General features: G+C 38.1%; 1 protein-coding gene across 7 annotated transcripts in view; it reads right to left on the bottom strand.

Moving 5' to 3' along the window:
- Positions 1-26,449, bottom strand: part of DOCK11 (dedicator of cytokinesis 11) — a 190,509-nt gene that overhangs the window by 2,898 nt on the left and 161,162 nt on the right. For 5 of the 7 annotated variants that reach the window (XM_082445479.1, XM_082445482.1, XM_082445484.1 and 2 more), the window contains 7 exons: positions 18,022-18,144; positions 14,739-14,852; positions 14,065-14,211; positions 6,354-6,564; positions 5,484-5,674; positions 4,940-5,040; positions 3,540-3,678 (listed from right to left, as the gene is read on the bottom strand). In XM_082445479.1, coding sequence (XP_082301605.1) covers positions 3,540-3,678; positions 4,940-5,040; positions 5,484-5,674; positions 6,354-6,564; positions 14,065-14,211; positions 14,739-14,852; positions 18,022-18,144 — 1,026 coding nt within the window. The remainder of the gene's footprint in view (positions 1-3,539; positions 3,679-4,939; positions 5,041-5,483; positions 5,675-6,353; positions 6,565-14,064; positions 14,212-14,738; positions 14,853-18,021; positions 18,145-26,449) is intronic. The other 2 variants (XM_082445483.1, XM_082445485.1) reach the window with 2 other exon arrangements.

Below are 26,449 nucleotides of genomic sequence, written 5' to 3'. Positions count from 1 at the left end.
GGGATCTTCCCAGACCAGGGCTCGAACCCATGTCCCCTGCATTGGCAGGCAGATTCTCAACCACTGCGCCACCAGGGAAGCCCTGAAGAAGTTTTTAAAAGGACTTTATATTTTAGTATAGTGTAACAGATTACATTGAAAAGGGCCAAGGATATCCAGGCCGTATCTTTTTGTCAAGTAATCATTTATGGAGCTCACAGATAATTCACATTGCAATGCACAGCTATATTTTATCTTATTTTGTATTATTATGTTTTCCTTTGGGAAATAATATGTCTCAAAGTGTACGACTAAAAAAAGGCTCTCTTTTATATGAGAATCTAATAGGAAATATTGATTTACAAAAATTCACTATAAAGTCAAATCAACATTTGCCCAGAATAAGGCACACCTGAATATGATGCATTATGACAGTACAGCGTGCAGCGTGCATAAATATAAACCAATAGAAACTAAGATCTTTCTTGGTTAGCTATCAATATATAATATCAAAGGTCTAAAATATTGGTCCCTAGAACTAAACAAAATAGCCATGGTTCATGGAAATTAAATGAGAGAGACAGGTGGGATATAAGACAGCAGATTTGTAAAATCCATACTTGAGGGTGTTAAAAAAGAGATGAGAGGCCCAAAATGGAGTCACTTGCACTAAGCCCATGTCACCTGAGACTTAATACCTAACCTAATTGCAGTTTCAGCCTTTTCTAGGCAGGTAATCTTAAGCAGTGAAAAAAGTGTGTATACTACCAAATGTAAAATAGATAGCTAGTGGGAAGCAGCCGCATAGCACAGGGAGATCAGCTCGGTGCTTTGTGACCACCTAGAGGAGTGGGATGGGGAGGGTGGGAGGGAGGGAGATGCAAGAGGGAAGAGATATGGGAACATATGTATATGTATAACTGATTCACTTTGTTATAAAGCAGAAACTAACACACCATTGTAAAGCAATTATACTTCAATAAAGATGTTTAAAAAAAAAAAGTGTGTGTATTACTTTCAGTCTGGAATTACCTGGTCGGCACTAGTGAGGTACTCCATCTGACAGACCCTTACTGTGCCCCACAGAAAGGTGACCTTGCCTGAGAGAATCAGCTCTTTCTAGAGTAACTTCCTTGTCCTGCCTCGTTCTACCTGTAAAAGTCTTCCATTTTGTAAAACTCTTCGGAGCTCCTTTCTGTCTGCTAGATGGTATGCTGCCCGACTCATGAATCACCGAATAAAGCCAAGATCTTTAAAATTTACTCAGTTCAACTTTGTTTTTTTTAAACACGGGAAAAAAGAACTTTATAAAACCACTACTCTAAATATCTTGATCACAGTAATAGCAGTAAATTGAATGATTTGCTTTCATTTTGAATAAATTAGAGCTCAATGCTAGGTCATACGGTTGCATGCAAATTATATAACTGTAATATAATACACATTGGCTTAAAATGATGTAATTGTTTTATATCTTTTGTGAAGGAGGAGTTTTTGCTGTTTTTTCCTATGGACTATGGAGAACAAAACCCCATAAACTGGACAGGCTCTAGGAATAAATTATGTGGTCTTATTTGATTCAAGTATACCCCAGAGCAGTGATGGTGAAGTCCCCACTGTACTCAGGGGCTGAGCTTGAGATACAGACAATAAAGGAAGTGGAATGATTCCCTATCTTCCTAGTCCTGATCACCTGGCTGCTTTGGGAAGGAGGCCAAAAAGGGCCTCTGAAAACTGAGCAGCAAAGGTATGCCTTGGAACAGTTTGCACTCACTCCTAAGTGGGCTAACAGAAGTAAAGATGGCAAAAAGAAGAAATAGATCACTGATTCCAGACTCCTCAGGCCAACAAAATTCCCAGCCATGAGAACGGGAGAGTAGGAGACTGGGGTGACTCGTCTCATTGAACAGATGGGATGATGAATGTCTGGCTGACTGGCTTCTCCATACTGAGAAGATGACCATGGTTAGAAAATTAGACTCCTAGTCACTCAGTGCGACCTTGGGCTAATGGTAACTAAATTTCCCATAGTCCTTTCTAAGAGAAAGCATACATGCTAAATTCAGAGAGGTGGAGCCTGGAGTCAACTAGCTTTTGTTTTCCTCGAAACGCCTCTTCTTTCACCCATCATTACACTGCAGATCTTTGGGAACTAACCACTATTTGTAAGTCTATTTGTAAGTACACCCTTTGAGTGATGGTCTCACGCAGGGGAGTGCCAAGCAATCAATGAAATGCAGATACCAGGACAGATGAGGTTCTCCTTTCTGGAACCAGTGTTAAGAATGGGTTCTCTAAAGGGTTGTAGTTATCTTTGTTTCTTTTAAGGAGCCTTAATTTCTTTAAAAAATTGAGAGTTTGAAGAGTTTCTGAAGCAAATATTTATCTTATTGGCTGTTTTCCTTAGTAAGGAAATTAAGGAGACTTTAATGATAAGCTTAATAGGCTCACGCACTGAGGGACCAGACCATCATGCTGTGACTTTTACAACTGTGTTGAAGATACTAAAATACTTGAGTGACAATCCATGTCTAGAGTGGTTGTAAACACAGATTTCAGGACCCCAATATAGGAATGACATTTACCAGGACAATTCAGGAGTACTCTGGTTTTAGGTAAGTAGGGATATGAAAGTCATAACTATTTAATTATGACATAATTTGGCTGTAAGTGGTGAGCAGATCTTTGCTTCTATATTTTTCAGATTGTGTTCTACTAAGTTAGCTGTAATTGTCATTAACACTCAATCATAAATTAAAATGCTAGGTTTTATGAAAATAAAACTAGCTGTATGGGTATTAAGACGACTCCCAAATTTTGGAACTCACCTAAATGATGGTATAGTTGTCCCTTGGTATCCTTGGAGGATTAGTGCCAGGACCACTGCCTCTCGCACCCTCCCCACCACGGATATTAAAATCTGAGGATGCTCAAGTCCCTTACATAAAACGGCATAGTATTTGCATATAACCTATGCACATCCTCCCCGATACCTTAAATCATCTTTAGATTGTTTATAATACCTAATACAGTGTAAATGCTATGTAAATAGTTGCCTATGTGCAGCAAATTCAAGTTTTGCTTTTTGGAACTTTCTGGAATTTTTTTTCAAATATTTTCGATCTGCAGTTGGTTGAATCCATGAATGTGTAACCTGCAGACAGGGAGGGCCACCTGTATCTAGTTTCTTACAGCTAAGACAGGAATATTCATTTAGGGATTCGGCTACTGAGCCATTTCACTTCTCTAGGACCCTTCTTGAGAGATTCTTATCCATGTTCATAGTAGATCAACTCAGACTTGCTCAGCTACTCGCTTCTAATGGCTCTGTGGCACAAAGAACCAAATGATTTATTATCTGAAGCAACTGCTAAAGCAATTGTCAGTAATCGCTTCAAATTTCATTTGTGTTACATCATTTAAATGATTAAAGAAAATATGAGCAAATTTTAAAATAACATACTAATTTCAAGGTAACACATTTCAAACTAATGGATTTGTTAAGTAACTCTTTACGGACCCCAGATCACGTTTTCGTTTTCAGCCACCCTAATACTTGCCTGCTCGTGAATAATGTCAGACAATTCTTTTACCATGTCTCTGAAATTTGACTTTAGCCCTTCATGGTACTCAATCTGATCCTCTTTAATTAGCCGCTCGTTTAGTTCCAGTGCAATGCTGCATGCTTGGATGAACTTCCTGTGGATGAAGATCAAAGATAAAGTTTTTGTTGTTTATTCCTCGAAAGTCTCACTGACAATTTAATATTTACTTTAACCATGGCTTGCCTACAAGGAAGATTAGAATCCTATATTTTCTCACTGTGCTTTTGCTAATGCCACCTCCTAAGTCTGAAATATCTTTTTCTTTCTTTTCCATCTTTCTCTTCTGGTTTCTTACCTCCTTCAAAATCCGGCTCAAAACATATACCCTCTAGGAAGCCTACTTGCTCAGTCATTTACTTGATATGATATCAGCTAAAGTTGTGCTAACATTAATTTACATCTGTAGATAATGTCATTTATTCAAAAATAATTTATTTGGTACTAACTATGCACCCAGTACAGTGCTGGGTGCTATAGGCATTAAGTATCTGCCCTGGGCTGGTAGGAGTGGGGACAGAGAGTTGATGAGCTATCATAAAAGCATTTTTCCATCATTTCATGTGTTTATGTTTAATGTCCATAATTAGACTGTAGGTCTTAGGGGACAAAGTACCTCACTGCCCACTTGTTTTGTATCCCTGTCATAGCAACTAGTAGAATCTTTTTATACATGCCAGGCATTAATAAATATTGAATGAATGACTACAGGTTACTCTGTAACGTGAAACAGCTGATAACACAGAGACAGGAAAAGTAAATGAAATAAGTCTGAAGCAAATGAGTGGGTAAGTTATCATCTTTCTCCTTAGTCTGTTTTACTCAGCTGTCTCTCTTATTCTGAATGTAAACTCTTTTTATATATGAAACAGATTTTTTCCAATGCAAGACCATTCAGACCTGCCCTAGCTTAGAGGGATGCTCAGTCCAGACAGGATATCACATGCCCTAGACTGGAAGAATGCAAGTGGAACTAAGGATGTGGATAGAAGCAAGCCTATCCAGCCCTTCCTACCCTAAAGGGCTGAAAAGCTGTAACATAAGGTCAGTCAGGCAAAGGAGGGCATCACATAATGAAAGTAGGCTTGTGTTTGTGTCACAATATCCAAAGCAATAAAGTAAGTTGTCATATTTAATGTCTTGGGTCACTAGGACATTGTTAAAGTCCTGCAGCAAGATAGAAATCACACATTTCCTTACTACTTAAAGTACCATCAGAAGGTCACTTAAATGTTGTGAAAGAGAACAGAGAATGTCCTTTTTTGGAGGGACATTATTTGGTGAATATTTTGGCTTCTTTTAAGAAGAAAATGGAGTAAAAGAATAGAGGAGTAATCTGAAAACTACAAAGCACTTACCTAAACATGTCTTTCAACTCATTTACTTTCTTAGGTGGATACTTGCTAGCTTGACTGTCATTTAAGAAAGCCCTTGCATATGCTAACGGACCTGCATTTACCTAAATTACAAAAGGAGAAAAACGAGAGTTGTGAGAATACAACCAAAAAGTAATTTTTGCAATTCTCTTTTTAAAGAAAACCAATATGTTAAAAATCCACATCTGAGAAACATATTTACTATTCTTACTATAAATTTATTTGAAAAAGATTAACTAAAGCAAATCATCTGCAAAGAGGATATTCTAATAGGTTAGTTAATGATTTCTGATATGTAAATATAGGGCTTGGCTATAGTCAGAGGGATTTATGTTAAAGTCCTCTGACATAACACAAAATTTATAGAAATTGAACATAATTTCTTTATTAACTTAATCAAAAATGTACAGGTTTTTGCACTCAGCAAGAGTATAACAGACAATTACAATTAATGCTTGCTCTGTGCCCTTATGAAAGCAAGAGGAACGTCAAGAAACATTTAATACATGTTTAGCAACCAACATACCTGCACTGAAACACAGCCCTGCAATTTAAGTTGGAGCTGAATCATGTCCACGTCAGCAGAAGAGCAAAGCTTCTGCAGCTCTGCAGTTTTATCTTTTATTTCATCAGTAGCAACATCAATTGGCTTTAAATTAATCTGCTGTTCATAGTTTATAGGGATCCTCTTCTTCACATATGGAAATGAGTTTGAAGCTATTAAATGTTAAGATTGAACAAATGAGTTTTTAAGACAGTAAATCAAACAGGCAAATTAAAGAAAAAAATCTATTGTGCTTAATTCTCCCCATGCTTTGTCTGGAAAATACCTTAGGGACCAGATTGGTGCCTTATTACTTCAGGATTGAGGGAGAAATTCTCTTTATGAGACAACTCAGAGCAATCATGAATTACATACGGGAAACCAATGGTTTATAACATAGCCATGTTTGTGCAAGCTAGTGACTGAACAGCAGAACAATGAATGATTAAAGTTTCAGTTACATTTTCCTGCTGACCAGCTGCTGCTTGTGTGTATCAAAAAATGACCATGTCAGGGGCTTCCCTGGTGGCGCAGTGGTTGAGAATCTGCCTGCCAATGCAGGGGACATGGGTTCGAGCCCTGGTCTGGGAAGATCCCACATGCCGCGGAGCAACTAGGCCCGTGAGCCACAACTGCTGAGCCTGTGTGTCTGGAGCCTGTGCTCCACAACAAGAGAGGCCGCGATAATGAGGCCCACCCATCGCGATGAAGAGTGGCCCCCGCTTGCCGCAACTACAGAAAGCCCTTGCACAGAAACGAAGACCCAACACAGCCAAAAATATATAAATAAATTAATTAATTAAAAAAAAAATGACCATGTCAAACAAAGAAGTTATGCCAAGTCCCACTTACTAGTCAAGATCGTACGGCGTTTGCACTGTTCTTCTATACAGCCTTGCTTTTTGCCTGATAATGTATAAGGAGCCTCAAAAACAAATCTGTTGATATTATGGTTTCTTTCAAACTCAGTTTTTCTTTCTGTGAGTTCTTTGTCATCAAAGTAGGGCTTCACATAAGTGACTTGGATATGAGCATATTTGGGATCAAGCTCTTTGACATTTACCTGTAAGGTAAGAAAGTTTTGTTTTTTATTCAATATATGGGAAAAGGGGGTACAGGTAAGCTACTAACTCCTCTGAAATCAATTGAGGACCACTGTCGCTGAATACACTGTGAGTTGAATACACACCTGGAAGAGGTCTTTGCTCTTTTTTTCAAGGATCGTTTCCTTCTGATTATTAAGAAGTTACAGAAACCTATTTGGAGATTACAGAAATGCAGGCAGAAAATAAAAACTGTAATGCTACCACTCAGCAATGACCATTATTCATATTTTCATATATTTCCTTCCAATCTCTTCTCTATGCACATGTATTTACAAACCTGAGATCATGCTGAACATTGTTTTATAATCTGATTTCCTAAAAATATATTAAAGTGGCTCAACTGCATATTTGAATTCCACCTCAATAAAATATATATTATAGAGAGGATTCTGAGAAGATGGCAGAGCACCAGAAATCTATCTTCCTACAGAGACAACAGTTACACTGGCAGAATCTATCTGATGTAACTATTTTGGAACTCTGCAGTCTATTGAAGACTTGCAACTTCCAGGGGAGGACCTGGGCAGGAAATTACCTTAATTTTGATTTTGGTCAATTTTAGCTCTTGGCACAATGGCCGCTATCTGTACCTCACCCCTCAAGTACCATGGCAGGCAGTGGTGCACATGTTCTTGGAACAGCTTGCGGGAGCCAGGATGAACAAGAAGGACCCTGTCTTCCAAATATTGGGGATCTGTGCTACGACTGCTGATTGCTGCTTCTGATCACAGGGGGGCAGTCAAAGAGGCCGTGGCCATTACTGTAGCACCTCTTCCCATTGTTGCAAGGCCCTCCCCCTCTGGCTGAAGTGACTTCCAGGGGATTTCAAGGACCGGTACCTTTTCTTCCCCCCTCCCTTCATTTTCCTCTCTTTCCCCTCTTGGGAGCCAGACACTGGCGACTAGGGCGTTCAAAAGCAACTGCATATATGAAGGAAACTAGAAAGTCACTGCACATGCTCAGGGGAAGGCACAGGCTAAGGAAAGACCTGATAAGTCCCCAAGTTTACACCTCAGGTTTATCCCTGGCACAGAGACAGCTTACAACAATTAAAAACAAAACCAAAACCCAGCAAACTCTGGGACAGAGAGAGAGAGAATCTGATTTCCAGAGTGATCATGTTATTAAATTCAAATGTCCAGTTTTCAACAAAAAAAGAATCACAAGGCATACAAAGAAACAGGAAAGTATGGCCCATTCAAACGAGAAAAATAAACCAATAGAAACTGTCCCTGAAGAAGACCTGACAGCAGATCTCCTAGAAAAAGACTTTAAAACAACAGTCTCGATGCTAAAAGAACTAAAGGAAGTTATGGAAAAAGTCAAGAAAATGATGTATGAACAAAATGTCAATATCAATAAAGAGGTAAAAAATCTAAAAAGAAACCAAAAAATTTTTTCAGAGCTGAAAAATATAATAACTGAAATGAAAATTCACCAGAGGGATTCAAAGGCAAATTTCAGCAGGCAGAAGTAATAGTCAGTAAACTTGAAGACAGGACAATGGAAATTATCAATCAGAGTAACACAAAGGAAAAAAAAACTAAAGAAGAGTGACAGAGCCTTAAGGAACCTGTTGAACATCATCCAGCAGACGAACATACCCATTGTGGGAGTCCTTGAAGGAGAAAAGCGAGAGAAAAGGACAGAGAGAATATTTGAAGAAATAATGGGTGAAAACTTCCCAAATCTGATGAAAGACAGGAAGCTCAACAAACTCCAAGCAGGGTAACTCAAAGAGACCCACACTGAGACATATTAAAATCAGAATGTCAAAAGCCAAAGACAAAGAGAATTTTGAAAGAAGCAAGGGATAAATGACTTGTCACACACGAGGGATCCTCAATAAGATTATCAAATTTCTCATCAGAAACTTTGGAGGCCAGAAGCCAGTGGACTGATATATTCAAAGTGCTAAAGAAAAAAAAAATCTATCAACCAAGAATCCTATATCTGGCAAAACTGTCCTTAAAAGTGAGGGAGAGGGACAACTTCCCTGGTTGTGCAGTGGTTAAGAATCCACCTGCCAATGCAGGGGACACGGGTTCGAGTCCTGGTCCGGGAAGATCCCACATGCTGTGGAGCAACTAAGCCTGTGCACCACAACTACTGAGCCTACGCTCTAGAGCCCGCGCGCCACAACTACTGAAGCCCATGTGCCCTACAGCCCACATGCCACAAATACTGAGCCCGCGTGCTGCAACTACTGAAGCCCGTGTGCCTAGAGTCCACGCTCCGCAATAAGAGAAGCCACCGCAAGGAAAAGCCCGCACACTGCAATGAAGAGTAGGCCCCGCTCGCCGCAACTACAGAAAAGCCCGTGTACAGCAATGAAGACCCAATGCAGCCGAAAATAAATAAAATTTAAAAAGAGAGAATGTGATTAAAAAAAAAAAAAACCACTGCCAAAAAAATCAACTGAATACAAAAGAAGATAGTAATGCAGGAAATGAGAGACAAAAAAGCTATAAGGCACACAGAAAACATAGCAGAATGACAGAAGTAAAGTCCCTCCTTATTAATTAGTAATTAATTTAAATATAAATGGGTTAAATTCTGTAAACAAAAGACAGAGAGATTGGGAGAATGGATTAAAAAAAAACCAACATGATCCAACTATATGCTGTCTATAAGAGACTCACTTTAGCTCCAAAGACACACAAAGGCTGAATGTGAAAGAATGGAAAAAGATATACCATCCAAATAGTAATCAAAAGAGAGCAGGGGTAAAGATACTAATATTGGACAAAATAGACTTTAAATTTAAAAAGGTTACATGCGACAAAGGAGGACATTATATATTGATAAAAGGTTCAATACAGCAAGAAGATAAAACAATTATAAACATCTACACACCTAATAACAGATCATCAAAATATATGAAGCAAAAATCGATAGAACTGAAGGGAGAAATAATAAATAGTTCTACAATAATAGTTGGTGACTTTAATACCTCAATCTTAATACTGGATAGAACAATCATGCAGAAGGTAAGTAAGGAAATAGATGACTTGAATAACACAATAATTTACCTAGACCTAACAGACATATATAGAAAACTCTACCCAACAACAGAATACACATTCTTCTCAAGTGCACATGGGACATTTTCCAGGATAGACTATATGTTAAGCCACAAATAAGTCTCAATAGGTTTATAAAGACAGATATCATACAAAGTATCTTCTCTGACCACAATGGGATGAAGTTCGAAATCAGTAACAGAAGTAAAATTGGAAACTTCACAAATTGGTGGAAATTAAACAACATATTCTTTAAAGAAATCAATGGATCAAAGAAGAAATCACAAGGGAAGTTAGAAAATACTTTGCTATTAATGAAAATGAAATCACAACATACCAAAACTTATGGGACACAGCAAAAGCAGTGCTTCAGAGGTGGGGGGGAATTTATAGCTATAACATTTAACATTAAAAAACAGGAAAGGTCTCAAATCAACAACCTAATTTTACAACTTAAGGAACTAGAAAGAGAAGAACAACTAAACTCAAAGCTAGCAGAAGGAAGGAAATAATAAAGATTAGAGTACAGATAAATGGAATAAAGAATAGAAAAATAACAGAGAAAATCGATGAAACCAAAAGTTGGCTCTTCGAAAAGATCAACAAGATTGACAACCCTTTAACTAAACAGACCAGAGAGAAAGAGAGAACACTCAAATTACTAAAATCAGAAGTGAAAACGAGGACATTACTACCAATCCTACAGAAATAAAAAGGATTATAAGAGAGTACTATGAGCAAGTATATGCCAACAAATTAGAAAACCTAGATGAAATGTGAAATGAACAAATTCCTAGAAACACAAAGCCTACCAAGACTAAACCATGAAGGAACAGGGAAATCTGAATAGATCTTCAGTAAGGAAACTGAATCAGTAATAAAAAAATATCCTGACAGAGAGAAGCTCTGGACTTGGTATCGTCACTGGTGAAGTCTCCCAAATATTTAAAAGAGAACTAACACCAAGTGTTCTCCAAATTTTCCAAAAAAGTGAAGAGAAAGAAACACTCCCTAACTTATTCTATGAGGTCAGCAATACTCTGATTACCAAAGCCAGACAAAGACAGCACAAGAAAACTACAGACCGATATCCCTTATGAACACTGATGCAAAAGTTCTCAACAGAATACTAGCAAACTGAATTTAGCAGCATATTAAAAGGATTGTACATGATGACCAAGTGGGATTTATTCCTGGAATGCAAGGATGGTTCAACATATGAAAATTGATCAATGTAATATTGATACACTGCATTAACAGAATGAAGGGGGAAAAAACCACATGATCATCTCAATCGATGCAGAAAAAGCATTTGACAAAATTCAACACCCTTTCATAATAAAAACACTCAATAAAGTAGGAATAGAAGGAAATGTCTACAATCTGATCAAGGGCCACTGTGAAAAACCTATAGCAAACATTACATTCAATGGTGAAAGGCTGAAAGCTTTTCCTCTAAGATGAGGAACAAGGCAAGGATGCCCATTTCACCACTTCTACCCAACATGGTGTTGGAAGCACCACTGAATTGTACACTTAAAAATGGTTAACATATAAATGTTATGTTATGTGTATTTTACCACAATAAAAAAGATGGTTATCACAGTTCTATATTATAGTCATTGACATGACTTTTAATGGATGGATATGGATAAGCTTGATTTATTAGATCAGTCCCTCATTAATAGACTCAGGTTGTTTTCCAACATTTTGCTATTATAAATAATGCTCCAATGAACATCCTTGTATTTAAAACTGTGTACATTTTTTTCTGATTTATTCCTTAGGAAAAATTTTTAGATGAGAAGTTGCTTAGTTAAAAGATTTACATGGTTTTAGGAATTTTGATACATACTACCCAACTACCCTATAGAAAAGATTACAATTCGTACATCCACAAGCAGTATTTGACATTGTAAGAGTGGGTACTCTTGATTGCATTAAGCCTATTCTATGGAGGAAGGGGACCACAGGAAAGCAGAATCGTTCTATTTCAGAGACATAAAATTATAATAGTTACAGACCATTACATAAAGAGTCTAAATTCCACGTTAAGAAGCTATGCTGCAGTCTCTCCATTAACTCCAGATGATTCCCAGGACCCTCTTCTTTCAGTGTTCTCCCAACTAAATTTGACTTGTGCCTTGGGTGTTGGTGACACTGTCAATATCCTTGCAATTTATCATAGTCAGGCCTTTTTGTGTTTAGCATAGGAAAAAATGAAACAAACCAAAAAAACAACAAAAACCTCCCAAGAAACAGTCCCTACATCCTTTTTTTCTCCTCCACATATACAGGAGCATAGACAAGGGAAAGTTTCTTAGCAACTTTTAAAACTTCTCCAAACCCATTCTACTTGTTATTACATAAAAATCTAAAAGCCTAAATCTAGAAATCCTTTCTTTTCTTTCCCATTAAAAAGCTAGATTTCTCCAGAGAAACTCAGGTGAGGTTAATTATCTGGCTAAGACAAGACATAGAAGGAAAATAAAAAAGAGGTCAAGACTGATTTTGACCTTATAAAATAAACTATGTATATGGTAAACATTCAAACAGTACATGAGGGTATATATGAAAAGTTAAAAAAAAGTCTTTCTTCCCACATAAGACTCTAGTCTCTCTCCTCAGGGATAACCATGGTTAACAATTTTGTATGTATCATTCCAGAAATTTCCTAAGCATAAACAAGTGAGTATATGTGAATATCAATTTTCACAAATGTAATCATCCTATCCATAATGTTCTGTGCCTCACCTTTTTTCTCTCAATAATATATATTGATAGGTATATCAATACTTATCAGTTTTTTAATGCTTAGGATACTATATCCATTATATGGGGGTAGTACCACTTCCTTAACCATATGGATATTAGATTGTTTCCAGGTTTTTGTTATATAAACTTTGCAGCAATAAACACCTTTAAACATACATGTTTATGTGTATATATCTATCTATAAGATAAAATGATAAATGTGAAGTTACTGAGTCCAAGGAAAGATACATTTAAAATACTGGAAAATATTGCCCAACTGTTTTTCACATTGTTTGTGCCCTTAAGCAGATTTTGTTCTTTGGCAAGTAAAAGAGTGTTTTTAATTTTTAATTTCACATATTAAGAAAGAAATAAGGATTTTAAAAGTAGCAACTGCTTATTATATCTGTTGCCTATGAAGAATGACTAAAATATTGTGCATAAAAATAATGTCAGGAGTCCAGCTGCCTGATGGTGGTTTGTCATTAGTGCTTGTTGGCCAGGTTTTCAGAGGCAGAAGAAAGTAGAAAACCGCATGTTGTTCTGCAAGCCTGGCTTTCTATTAACTTTCCATTTATAGTATCAGTAGTATGGCAGCAAGCCTAAAACTTTCTGGCTACAAGGAGATAAAATTTTCTGTTGTCTTAATTCAATAAAACAACGCAAAATAGTGAAACGGATCAGAAGTAGAGAGGTTCTGCCAAATATTCATGAATTCTGAACCTATCAGCACATCTATTTTAAATGTTGAAGGCATATGCTTAAGATAAAATCATCTCCATGAGATATAGGTAAGTACAAAGTGAAGAGATCATTTTCACAGTAGAAAATGAAGTGTCTTTACTATTGCCACGGGCTTTTCACTCCGGCAATGCTGCTTGTTAGCTATTAAGTGCTTTGCGTAGCACCATGCAATCATAGTCACGCAGTAAATATTTCTGGGGCCTACAGATCCTGCACTGTATAGGTCCTTCCTACCTGAAAAATCAGCTCTCATCCTGTACATACCCATGGTAACTAAGGACAGTCAGGCATTCCTATTGTGCCTTCCTGCAATTCTGTCTATAGGGAACTATGCGTTTCTAGGAAAGAGCCTCTCTTGCTGGAACCTTTCTCATCCTTGCCTTGGCAGGGCTAGTGGGATGGATAATCTTTAGATCAAGGCCCAAGGCATCTCTCCTAAACCTACATCACTGCGAATGTAACTAGTGAACTAAGGATATCTTAGAGTAAAATGTGTGTCCTAAGATGATTTTAATCATAAAGTATGAAATTGACAATCATGATGCACAACAGCATTCACAATAATAGCTAAACTTTATTGAGCGTGCCAGCTTCTATTATTATTAGTGAATGCTTTTTTACATACCAGGAACTCTAATCACTTTCCATATATTAACTCATTTAATTCGTACAACAACTCCATGAGGAAGGCACTATTATTAACTTCATTTTACTAATGAGAACAATGAGGCACAGAGAGGTTAAGTAACTTCCCCATGGTCACACAGCTAGCAAGTGGCAGAGAATGGAGATTTGAATCCTTCTTTCTGATTCCAAAGCCCCTGTCCTTTCTTTCACAATCTGGAAAGGCTCTATTTCCCATGCCTCTCCTCCACTAGCTAAAAAAGGAAAAAGTCAGAAGCAACGTACCATGCCTGGAACCAATAAATATGTTACCTTGTCTGAATCCTGAATTATTTTGACATTCTCTGTACCAAATTTTTCACCATAAAGTTTAACAAGTCTCAGGGAAATCTCCGAGAGGCCAGTGAGCTTTGGCTCTTTATAGATGTACTCCTTTCCATCCTCTTCTTCAAAAAAAGACTATTATAAAGTTAAACATACAATAATTTATAAATAATATGAGCAAACAAAGCATTTACAGAAAATCTACTAAATAATTAGCAATAATGTATTTGAAATAGATTTTAAATAATAGTACTAAAAGTCACATGCATATATTTTAACTGAAATAAATGAGAATTTTCAAACTCACAGTCATATGAGCATATTATTGTCCTGAAGATTTCCACACTCGATTTTTTCATCGCCTGCATACTTACCTGATTTTTATTGCAAATCTTTCAGTGCTAGATATTAAATATACATTTAAGAAGCTTAACAAAAAATGAAACTGAAGGAAACATTCAAATCTTATATGTTGTACTCTGACCTAGTGGATTTAGATATGGAAACCAAAGTGAACTTTATACTTACAAACGAGGCTTCCTGCTGTTGTGACAGGTGCTCTATCTAGACAGAATCCTAGAACCAATAACTGCTGCTACAGTAATCATTCAAAGGTGAATGTTTAAAAAGGAAAACAACTTTATGAACGAAAGTATACTTACTTGGCCATAAAAGGCAACTCTGAAGAAAGTGCCTAAAAGTCTTTTTTTTGTGTGCATAACCTCCAAAATTTTTGTGTAAGCTCCATGAAGAGTTCTATAAACTTGAGTAAGTTTCTGAAAAAATGAGAATAAACAAAATAGCTTTGTTTTTTGGTTAGTTACTAAATGTCTAAGATAAATGCACAGGAAAAAAAAAAAGCAACACTATTTCCTTTTCAAAATGGTTTTGGTGGGGTCATTCACACTCCCCTCCCCCATGGTCATTATTAGACAAAACTCCTTAACAACTTTAGGTCGTAGGGTAGAGCTTAAAATGGTCAAATAACACTGTATTTCTAAATATCATGTTTCATTTCATTCATATCTCAATGGTAGTGTATAATTTAAAAATACTGTGTTATTGACTACTTTTTTCTTATGTCTGAATTATTTTAACTGAAAGATAAGCAAAATGCTTTGCTTGAGCTCTTAGGTGGAGAGATGAGAATAAACAATCCATGCGAACAATTTTGGAGAAGAAAATAAAATTCAGACACAAAAATAATAGTATAAACCTGACTGAGGACTCCTTTTATACAGGTTCACAGACATTTTCAAAGAATATATTCTTCTACACATCCAGAAAAAGGGAGCACGCTGTGCTAAGAACATTATCAAGAATGTGAAAAGACAACCTACAGAACAGGAGAAAATATTTGTAAACCACAGATCTGATAAGTTTTCATATCCAGAAAATATAAAGAACTCCCACAATCCAACAACAAAAAGACAAATAACCTAATTTAAAAGTGAGCAAAGGCCTTGAATAGACATTTCTCCAAAGAATATATATAAACGGCCAACAAGGACATGAAAAGATGTTCAAAATCACTGCTCATTAGGAAATACAAATCAAAACCACAATGTGACCCCACTTCACATCCACTAGGATGGCTGTAATAAGAAACCAAAAATAAGTGTTGATCAGGATGTGGAATGTGTACACTGCTGGTGGGAGTGTAAAAGGGAAAACAATCTGGTGGTTACTCAAAAGTTATACATGGAGTTACCCTATGATCCAGCAATTCCCCTGTTAGGTATATATCCAAGATAAATGAAAACACACCCAGGGCTTCCCTGGTGGCGTAGTGGTTAAGAATCCGCCTGCCAATGCAGAGGACACGGGTTCGTGCCCTGGTCCGGGAAGATCCCACATGCCACGAAGCAACTAAGTCCATGTGCCACAACTACTGAGCCTGTGCTCTAGAGCCCGCGAGCCACAACTGCTGAGCCCATGTGCCACAACTACTGAAGCCCGCGCGCCTAGAGCCCGTGCTCCGCAACAAGAGAAGCCACGGCAATGAGAAGCCTGTGCACTGCAACGAAGAGTAGCCCCTGCTTGCCACAACTAGAGAAAGCCCACGCACAGCAACAAAGACCCAACGCAGCCAAAAAAAATAAATAAAATAAATAAATTTATATATAAAAAAAGAAAACATACCCATACAGAAACTTATACATAACTGTTTACAACAGCACTATTCGTAATAGCCAAAATGGGGAAACAACCCAAATGGATAAACAAATTGTGGTATATCCATACCATGAAATATCATTCCGCCATAAAAAGGAATGAAGTTCTGATACATGCTACAACCTGGATGAATCTCTAAATATTATGCTAAGTGAAAGAAGCCAGAAACAAAAGGTCACATCTTGTATTAATTTTTTTTTATGACACATCCAGAATAGGCAAATCCATAGACAGAAAGCAGGTTAATGGTTTCCAGAGGGTGGGGCATAGGGTGGAGAGTGATTACTAAAGGATATGGAGTTTTTTTCTGCGGTGATAAAAATGTTTTGAAACTAGAGAGAGGTGGTGAGAGCGTAACGTTAAGAATGCACTAAATGCCACTGAATTGCACACCAGAATATGGTCAATTGTATGTTAGTGAATTTCACTTCAATAAAAAAAGGGAAGCACAGAAGCAGACATCCTTTCTCTAAAATTCTTCCCATATTATTTTCTGCAGTTGAGCTCAATTTGAGGGAAGTTTTCCTTACCTTTATGGCTGCCACCTCTGACACTTTTCAGCCTATCCCATAAAGATACACTGAAAAATTACTTCATCTCATTCAGAACACTAGGGGATCTATACAGACCCTTGCACCCCTACAAGGGAATAGGAGTAGTTCCCCTATAGAACATATTGTTTCCTTTAATGTGTAGGGAAGATATATTTTTCTTTTTTCCCTATTAGTCAATTGAGTAGCAAGATGTTCCCTGGGTTTCTAATATCCTGATCTTCAACCTAAGAGTAAGACAGTGGGTATTTTGAAACTTTTACAAAGGTTCTTAGGATGTAATGCTTTGATAGAAAGCTCAATGCCAATTCTTGTCTTGTCTCATAGGCTATTCTTTGTCATCTGTATGACTTAGATTTAATTATTTAACTCTTGCTTTTTAATATAATCACTTGAACTCCTCTATGATTTTTCAGGCATGCCCCATATACACCAAAAGCATGGCAAAGAGAGAAAGACCCAGAACCTAGGAAGAAAAAGTGAGTTTGATCAGAGCCAGTTTGGAACAGAGATTAGAACACTACACAGATGATATTAAATGTATGTTTTCACTCTTGGAAACTGCTTCAACAGTGAAAGACTACTTGCTATATTTAAGGATAAACTGCTTTGCTTTTTTAAAAAAATGGCTTGAATCCTAAATCATCCCTTCCCAGCATAGTAAGGGTAGAAAATTATGATATGGACTTAGAGACTTGAATATAAAAAATTCCTGATCGGTGCTGGTGGCAACAGCTGCTCATTATAATACTATTCTTTATTAACTACCCTTTATCAACAGCTTTATCTGGCAGAATAAATTGGAAAAACTCCTCACAATAGGGTTATTACTAGTGACATTATCTACCCTACTGTCATCTGCCAGCACCTTTAGTCTCACCGTCAAATTGCAAAGAATAGAATCATGCCTATCACCCTCCCCGGGCAACATGGAAATCCAATAGCTTTTTTTAGTGAAGGTTTAGTGAAGACAACGTTGATTGTTTTCTGCCATGAGTGGAGGAGGAGAGATTGCTAGATAAAAATGTTTTGTGAACCACTGGTATAATGTAAATTTCAATTTATATCTTAAATGTTTGGTCCTTAATTTTATTTGGAAAATTTATATGAATATGAGGTAGGATTGTAATTTTAGGACCTCCTAGCATTTTTTAAGGATAGTAACTTAAGACCAAAATAAAACATATAGGCCAATGATGCAAATGTTTAAATTACCTACCTCGAATTCTCGACGTTTCTCATAAATTGGAATGATCAACTTGGAAATTTCAGAAATTACTTCATAACGTTCTGCTTTCCATAAGCCATCCACACATTGTTCTAGCAACTCCAGCAAAACTTCCTGCATTGAGAGAAAACTGCAATCAGGAATTTGAGAGAGTTTTAGAGCTCTGGGCAAATATATTTTGAACCATTTCAAGTTAATAAAGAATAGAATGTACTAAATTTAATGAAATGCACAGAAGGAGTATAGTTGTGTGACTATATTTTTCTAAATCACATACTTGAAATATTTGAAATTGAAACCATTCTTAAAAGTATGAAATTAATATTGATAATACTAAACTACTATTTACTTTGTTTATCACATAATGAAGATGTTAACTGTACTTACAAATGGTAACACATTGAGAAGAAGTATTTTTAAAAGGGGATACATTGTTCTAAACTGAGGATGTTTAAATGTCTAACAGGGTAAATTCCACTAAGTCTATAAATGTCCATTATTTTTCCTTTGTATTGAAATTATATTTAAACACAATTAACAGAGTCTTAAGATAATTTGGCAGTTTTCAAGCTGTTGCATCAGTGACAAAGGTGTTTATTAAAATGACGTGATTTTGGTCAACACTGCTTCCTTCCTCACTATTGGTTCTAAAATTAGTGGGAATGACAGTATAATACCTCAAGATAGAGATCTCTGACCTTGCTATAATGATAAGAGCTGCTATAAAACAACCATCATGTCATGTTCTCAACAATAAAAAGATGAAGCCAACTACTCATGCTATCCATGTCTTTTTTAAAAAATTTATTTATTTATTTATTTTTTAAACATCTTTATTGGAGTATAATTGCTTTACAATGGTGTGTTAGTTTCTACTTTATAACAAAGTGAATCAGTTATACATATACATATGTTCCCATATCTCTTCCCTCTTGCATCTCCCTCCCTCCCACCCTCCCTATCCCACCCCTCTAGGTGGTCACAAAGCACCAAGCTGATCTCCCTGTGCTATACGGCTGCTTCCCACTAGCTATCTATTTTACGTTTGGTAGTGTATATATGTCCATGCCACTCTCTCACTTTGTCACAGCTTACCCTTCTCCCTCCCCATATCCTCAAGTCCATTCTCTAGTAGGTCTGTGTCTTTATTCCCGTCTTGCCACTAGGTTCTTCATGACTTTTTTTTTTCCCTTAGATTCCATATATATGTGTTAGCATATGGTATTTGTTTTTCTCTTTCTGACTTACTTCACTCTGTATGACAGACTCTAACTCCATCCACCTCACTACAAATAACTCAATTTCGTTTCTTTTTATGGCTGAGTAATATTCCATTGTATATTATGTGCCACATCTTCTTTATTCATTCATCCGATGATGGACACTTAGGTTGCTCCAATGTCCTGGCTATTGTAAATAGAGCTGCAGTGAACATTGTGGTACATGACTCTTTTTGAATTATGGTTTTCTCAGGGTATATGCCCAGTAGTGGGATTGCTGGGTCGTATGGTAGTTCTATTTTTAGTTTTTAAGGAACCTCCATACTGTTCTCCATAGTGGTTGTATCAATTTACATTCCCACCAACAGTGCAAGAGGGTTCCCTTTTCTCCACACGCTCTCCAGCATTTATTGTTTCTAGATTTTTTGATGATGGCCATTCTGACCGGTGTGAGATGATACCTCATTGTAGTTTTGATTTGCATTTCTCTAATGATTAATGATGTTGAGCATTCTTTCATGTGTCTGTTGGCCATCTGTATATCTTCTTTGGAGAAATGTCTATTTACGTCTTCTGCCCATTTTTGGATGGGGTTGTTTGTTTTTTTGTTATTGAGCTGCATGAGCTGCTTGTAAATTTTGGAGATTAATCCTTTGTCCGCTGCTTCATTTGCAAACATTTTCTCCCATTCTGAGGGTTGTCTTTTGGTCTTGGTTATGGTTTCCTTTGCTGTGCAAAAGCTTTTAAGTTTCATTAGGTCCCATTTGTTTATTTTTGTTTTTATTTCCATTTCTCTAGGAGCTGGGTCAAAAAGGATCTTGCTGTGATTTGTCATAGAGTGTTCTGCCTATGTTTTCCTCTAAGAATTTGATAGTGTCTGGCCTTACATTTAGGTCTTTAATCCATTTTGAGTTTATTTTTGTGTATGGTGTTAGGGAGTGTTCTAATTTCGTACTTTTACATGTACCTGTCCAGTTTTCCCAGCACCACTTATTGAAGAGGCTGTCTTTTCTCCACTGTTTATGCTAGCCTCCTTTATCAAAGATAAGGTGACCATATGTGCGTGGGTTTATCTCTGGGCTTTCTATCCTGTTTCATTGATCTATATTTCTGTTTTTGTGCCAGTACCATACTGTCTTGATTACTGTAGCTTTGTAGTATAGCCTTAAGTCAGGGAGCCTGATTCCTCCACTCCGTTTTTCGTTCTCAAGATTGCTATGGCTATTCGGGGTCTTTTGTGTTTCCACACAAATTGTGAAACTTTTTGTTCTAGTTCTGTGAAAAATGCCAGTGGTAGTTTGATAGAGATTGCATTGAATCTGTAGATTGCTTTGGGTAGTAGTGTCATTTTCACAATGTTGATTCTCCCAATCCAAGAACATGGTATATCTCTCCATCTATTTGTATCATCTTTAATTTCTTTCATCAATGTCTTATAATTTTCTGCATACAGGTCTTCTGTCTCCTTAGGTAGGTTTATTCCTAGATATTTTATTCTTTTTGTTGCAGTGGTAAATGGGAGTGTTTTCTTAATTTCACTTTCAGATTTTTCATCATTAGTGTATAGGAATGCAAGAGATTTCTGTGCATTAATTTTGTATCCTGCTACTTTACCAAATTCATTGATTAGCTCTAGTAGTTTTCTGGTAGCATCTTTAGGATTCTCTATGTATAGTATCATGTCATCTGCAAACAGTGACAGCTTTACTTCTTCTTTTCCGATTTGGATTCTTTTATTTCTTTTTCTTCTCTGACTGCTGTGGCTAAAACTTCTAAAACTATGTTGAATAATAGTGGTGAGAGTGGGCAACCTTGTCTTGTTCCTGATCTTAGTGGAAATGGTTTCAGTTTTTCACCATTGAGGACGATGTTGGCTGTGGGTTTGTCATATATGGCCTTTATTATGTTGAGGAAAGTTCCCTTTATGCCTACTTTCTGCAGGGCTTTTATCATAAATGGGTGTTGAATTTTGTCGAAAGCTTTTTCTGCATGTATTGAGATGATCATATGGTTTTTCTCCTTCAGTTTGTTAATATGGTGTATCACGTTGATTGATTTGTGTATATTGAAGAATCCTTGCATTCCTGGAATAAACCCCAGTTGATTATGGTGTATGATCCTTTTAATGTGCTGTTGGATTCTGTTTGCTAGTATTTTGTTGAAGATTTTTGCATCTAGGTTCATCAGTGATATTGGCCTGTAGTTTTCTTTCTTTGTGACATCTTTGTCTGGTTTTGGTATCAGGGTGATGGTGGCCTCATAGAATGAGTTGGGGAGTGTTCCTCCCTCTGCAATATTTTGGAAGAGTTTGAGAAGGATAGGTGTTAGCTCTTCTCTAAATGTTTGATAGAATTTGCCTGTGAAGCCACCTGGTCCTGGGCTTTTGTTTGTTGGAAGATTTTTAATCACAGGTTCAATTTCAGTGCTTGTGATTGGTCTGTTCATATTTTCTATTTCTTCCTGGTTCAGTCTCGGCAGGTTGTGCATTTCTAAGAATTTGTCCATTTCTTCCAGGTTGCCCATTTTATTGGCATAGAATTGCTTGTAGTAATCTCTCATGATCCTTTGTATTTCTTCTGCAGGGTCAGTTGTTACTTCTCCCTTTCCATTTCTAATTCTATTGATTTGAGTCTTCTCCCTTTTTTTCTTGATGAGTCTGGTTAATGGTTTATCAATTTTGTTTATCTTCTCAAAGAACCAGCTTTTAGTTTTACTGATCTTTGCTATTGTTTCCTTCATTTGTTTTTCATTTATTTCTGCTCTGATCTTTATGATTTCTTTCCTTCTGCTAACTTTGGGGTGTTTTTGTTCTTCTTTCTCTAATTGCTTTAGGTGCAAGGTTAGGTTGTTTATTCGAGATGTTTCCTGTTTCTTGAGGTAGGCTTGTATTGCTATAAACTTCCCTCTTAGAACTGCTTTTGCTGCATCCCATAGGTTTTGGGTCATCGTGTCTCCATTGTCATTTGTTTCTAGGTATTTTTTGATTTCCCCTTTGATTTCTTTAGTCATCACTTCGTTATTAAGTAGTGTATTGTGTAGCCTCCATGTGTTTGTATTTTTTACAGATCTTTCCCTGTAATTGATATCTAGTCTCATAGCGTTGTGGTCGGAAAAGATACTTGATACGATTTCAATTTTCTTAAATTTACCAAGGCTTGATTTGTGACCCAAGATATGATCTATCCTGGAGAATATTCCATGAGCACTTGAGAAAAATGGGTATTCTGGTTTTTTTGGGTGGAATGTCCTGTAAATATCAATTAAGTCCATCTTGTTTAATGTATCATTTAAAGCTTGTGTTTCCTTATTTATTTTCTGTTTGGATGATCTTTCCATCGGTGTAAGTGGGGTGTTAAAGTCCCCTACTATGACTGTGTTACTGTCTATTTCCCCTTTTATGGCTGTTAGTATTTGCCTTATGTATTGAGGTGCTCCTATGTTGGGTGCATAAATATTTACAATTGTTATACCTTCCTCTTGGATTGATCCCTTGATCATTATATAGTGTCCTTGTCTCTTGTAATAGTCTTTATTTTAAAGTCTATTTTGTCTGATATGAGAATTGCTACTCCAGCTTTCTTTTGATTTCCATTTGCATGGAATATCTTTTTCCATCCCCTCACTTTCGGTCTGTATGTGTCCCTAGGTTTGAAGTGGGTCTCTTGTAGACAGCATATATACGGGTCTTATTTTTGTATCCATTCAGCCAGTCTGTGTCTTTTGGTGAGAGCATTTAATCCATTTACATTTAAGGTAATTATCGATATGTATGTTCCTATTCCCATTTTCTTAAATGTTTTGAGTTTGTTATTGTAGGTGTTTTCCTTCTCTTGTGTTTCCTGCGTAGAGAAGTTCCTTTAGCATTTGTTGTAAAGCTGGTTTGGTGGTGCTGAACTCTCTCAGCTTTTGCTTGTCTGTAAAGGTTTCAATTTCTCCATCAAATCTGAATGAGATCCTTGCTGGGTAGAGTAATCTTGGTTGTAGGATTTTCTCCTTCATCACTTTAAATATGTCCTGCCACTCCCTTCTGGCTTACAGAGTTTCTGCTGAAAGATCAGCTGTTAACCTTATGGGGATTCCCTTGTGTGTTATTTGTTGTTTTTCCCTTGCTGCTTTTAATATGTTTTCTTTGTATTTAATTTTTGATAGTTTGATTAATATGTGTCTTGGCATGTTTCTCCTTGGATTTATCCTGTATGGGACTCTCTGTGCTTCCAGGACTTGATTAACTATTTCCTTTCCCATGTTAGGGAAGTTTTCAACTATAATCTCTTCAAATATTTTCCCAGTGCCTTTCTTTTTCTCTTCGTCTTCTGGGACCCCTATAATTCTAATGTTGGTGCGTTTAATGTTGTCCCAGAGGTCTCTGAGACTGTCCTCAGTTCTTTTCATTCTTTTTTCTTTATTCTGCTCTGCAGTAGTTATTTCCACTATTTTATCTTCCAGGTCACTTACCCGTTCTTCTGCCTCAGTTATTCTGCTACTGATCCCTTCTAGAGAATTTTTAATTTCATTTATTGTGTTTTTCATCGTTCCTTGTTTCCTCTTTAGTTCTTCTAGGTCCTTGTTAAATGTTTCTTGCATTTTGTCTATTCTATTTCCAAGATTTTGGATCATCTTTACTATTATTATTCTGAATTCTTTTTTATGTAGACTGCCTATTTCCACTTCATTTGTTAGGTCTGGTGGGTTTTTGCCTTGCTCCTTCATCTGCTGTGTGTTTCTCTGTCTTCTCATTTTGCTTAACTTACTGTGTTTGGGGTTTCCTTTTCGTAGGCTACAGGTTCATAGTTCCCGTTGTTTTTGGTGTCTGTCCCCAGTGGCTAAGGTTGGTTCAGTGGGTTGTGTAGGCTTCCTGGTGGAGGGGACTAGTGCCTGTGTTCTGGTGGATAAGGCTGGATCTTGTCTTTCTGGTGGGCAGGTCCACGTCTGGTGGTGTGTTTTGGGGTGTCTGTGACCTTATTATGATTATAGGCAGACTGTCTGCTAATGGATGGGGCTGTGTTCCTGTCTTGTTTGCTGTTTGGCATAGGGTGTCCAGCACTGTAGCTTGCTGGTCGTTGAGTGAAGCTGGGTCTTGGTGTTGAGATGGAGATCTCTGGGAGATTTTCGCCGTTTGGTATTATGTGCAGCTGGGAGGTCTCTTGTGGACCACTGTCCGGAATTTGGCTCTCCCACCTCAGAGGCACAGCCCTGATGCCTGGCTGGAGCACCAAGAGTCTTTCATCCACACGGCTCAGAATAAAAGGGAGAAAAAATAGAAAGAAAGAGGATAAAATAAAGTAAGATAGAATAAAATAAAGTTATTAAAATAAAAAAATAAAATAAATAAAAAATAATTAAGAAAAAAAATTTAAGTAAAAAAAAAAAAAAAGAAACGGATGGACAGAACCCTAGGACAAATGGTGAGAGCAAAGCTATACAGACAAAATCTCACACAGAAGCATACACATATACACTCACAAAAAGAGGAAAAGGGGAAAAAATAATATATCTTGCTCCCAAAGTCCACCTCCTCAATTTGGGATGATTCGTTGTCTATTCAGGTATTCCACAGATGCAGGTACATCAAGTTGATTGTGGAGCTTTAATCCGCTGCTTCTGGGGCTGCTGGGAGAGATTTCCCTTTCTCTTCTTTGTTCGCACAGCTCCCGGGGTTCAGCTTTGGATTTGAACCCGCCTCTGCGCGTAGGTCGCCTGAGGGCGTCTGTTCTTCGCTCAGACAGAACGGGGTTAAAGGAGCAGCTGCTGCAGGGGCTCTGGCTCACTCAGGCCGGGGGGAGGGAGGGGTACGGATGCGGGGTGAGCCTGCGGCGGCAGAGGCCAGCGTGACGTTGCACCAGCCTGAGGTGCCGTGCGTTTTCCCGGAGAAGTTGTCCCTGGATCACGGGACCCTGGCAGTGGTGGGCTGCACAGGCTCCCGGGAGGGGAGGTGTGGATAGTGACCTGTGCTTGCTCACAGGCTTCTTGGTGGCTAAAGCAGCAGCTTTAGCGTCTCATGCCCGTCTCTGGGGTCCCCGCTGTTAGCCACGGCTAGCGCCCGTCTCTGGAGCTCCTTTAAGCAGCGCTCTTAATCCCCTCTCCTCGGGCACCAGGAAACAAAGAGGCAAGAAAGAGTCTCTTGCCTCTTCGGAAGCTCCAGCCTTTACTGGACTCCCTCCCGGCCAGCTGTGGTGCACTAACCCTTTCAGGCTGTGTTCACGCAGCCAACCCCAGTCCTCTCCCTGGGATCCGACCTCCGAAGCCCGAGCCTCAGCTCCCAGCCCCGCCCGCCCCGGCGGGTGAGCAGACAAGCCTCTCGGGCTGGCGAGTGCTGCTCGGCACCGAGCCTCTGTGTGGGAATCTCTCCGCTTTGCCCTCCGCACCCCTGTGGCTGCGCTCTCCTCCGTGGCTCCGAAGCTTCCCCCCTCTGCCACCTGCAGTCTCCGCCCGCGAAGGGGCTTCCTGGTGTGTGGAAACCTTTCCTCCTTCACAGCTCCCTCCCACTGGTGCAGGTCCTGTCCCTATTCTTTTGTCTCTGTTTTTTCTTTTTTCTTTTGCCCTACCCAGGTACGTGGGGAGTTTCTTGCCTTTTGGGAGGTCTGAGTTCTTCTGCCAGCGTTCAGTGGGTGTTCTATAGGAGCAGGTCCACGTGTAGATGTATTTCTGATGTATCTATGGGGAGGAAGGTGATCTCCGCGTCTTACTCTTCTGCCATCTTCTCCTCTCCCATAAGTCTTAACAGTTTGTTTCTATCTTAAAGAGATGAACTTCAGACCTATAAAACTGACTGCTAAAGCGGCTCTTCCTGTATGTCCTCTAGACAATTTTGAATTCATCTTCTTCCTAAACTAGCTCTTTCACTTGTGTTTCCTACCTAGCCAGTGGTCATACCCTATAAACTCTTAGCTAGAAGATTAACAGCAGTTTTGACTTTACCCTTTGTTACGGGTTGAACTGTGTCCCTCAAAAAGATAAGTTGAAGCCCTAACTCCCAGTACCTCAGAATGTGACCTTATTTGGAAATAGGGTCATTGCAGATATGAATAGTGGAGGTGCAGTCATTCTGGAGTAGGGTGAGCCCTTACTCCAATATGACAGAGATATGCAGGGAGAACACCATGTGACTACAGAGGCAGAGACTGGAGTAACGGAGCTACGAGCCAGGGAACACCAAAGATCGACAGCTACCACCAGAAGCTAGGAAGAGGCAAGGAAGG

Source organism: Balaenoptera physalus (genome assembly GCF_965194825.1).
Source record: "Balaenoptera physalus genome assembly, chromosome: X".
NCBI lineage: Eukaryota > Metazoa > Chordata > Mammalia > Artiodactyla > Balaenopteridae > Balaenoptera > Balaenoptera physalus.
The sequence above is the reverse complement of the archived record's forward strand: the minus strand, read 5'-3'. Positions and strand labels throughout refer to the sequence as shown.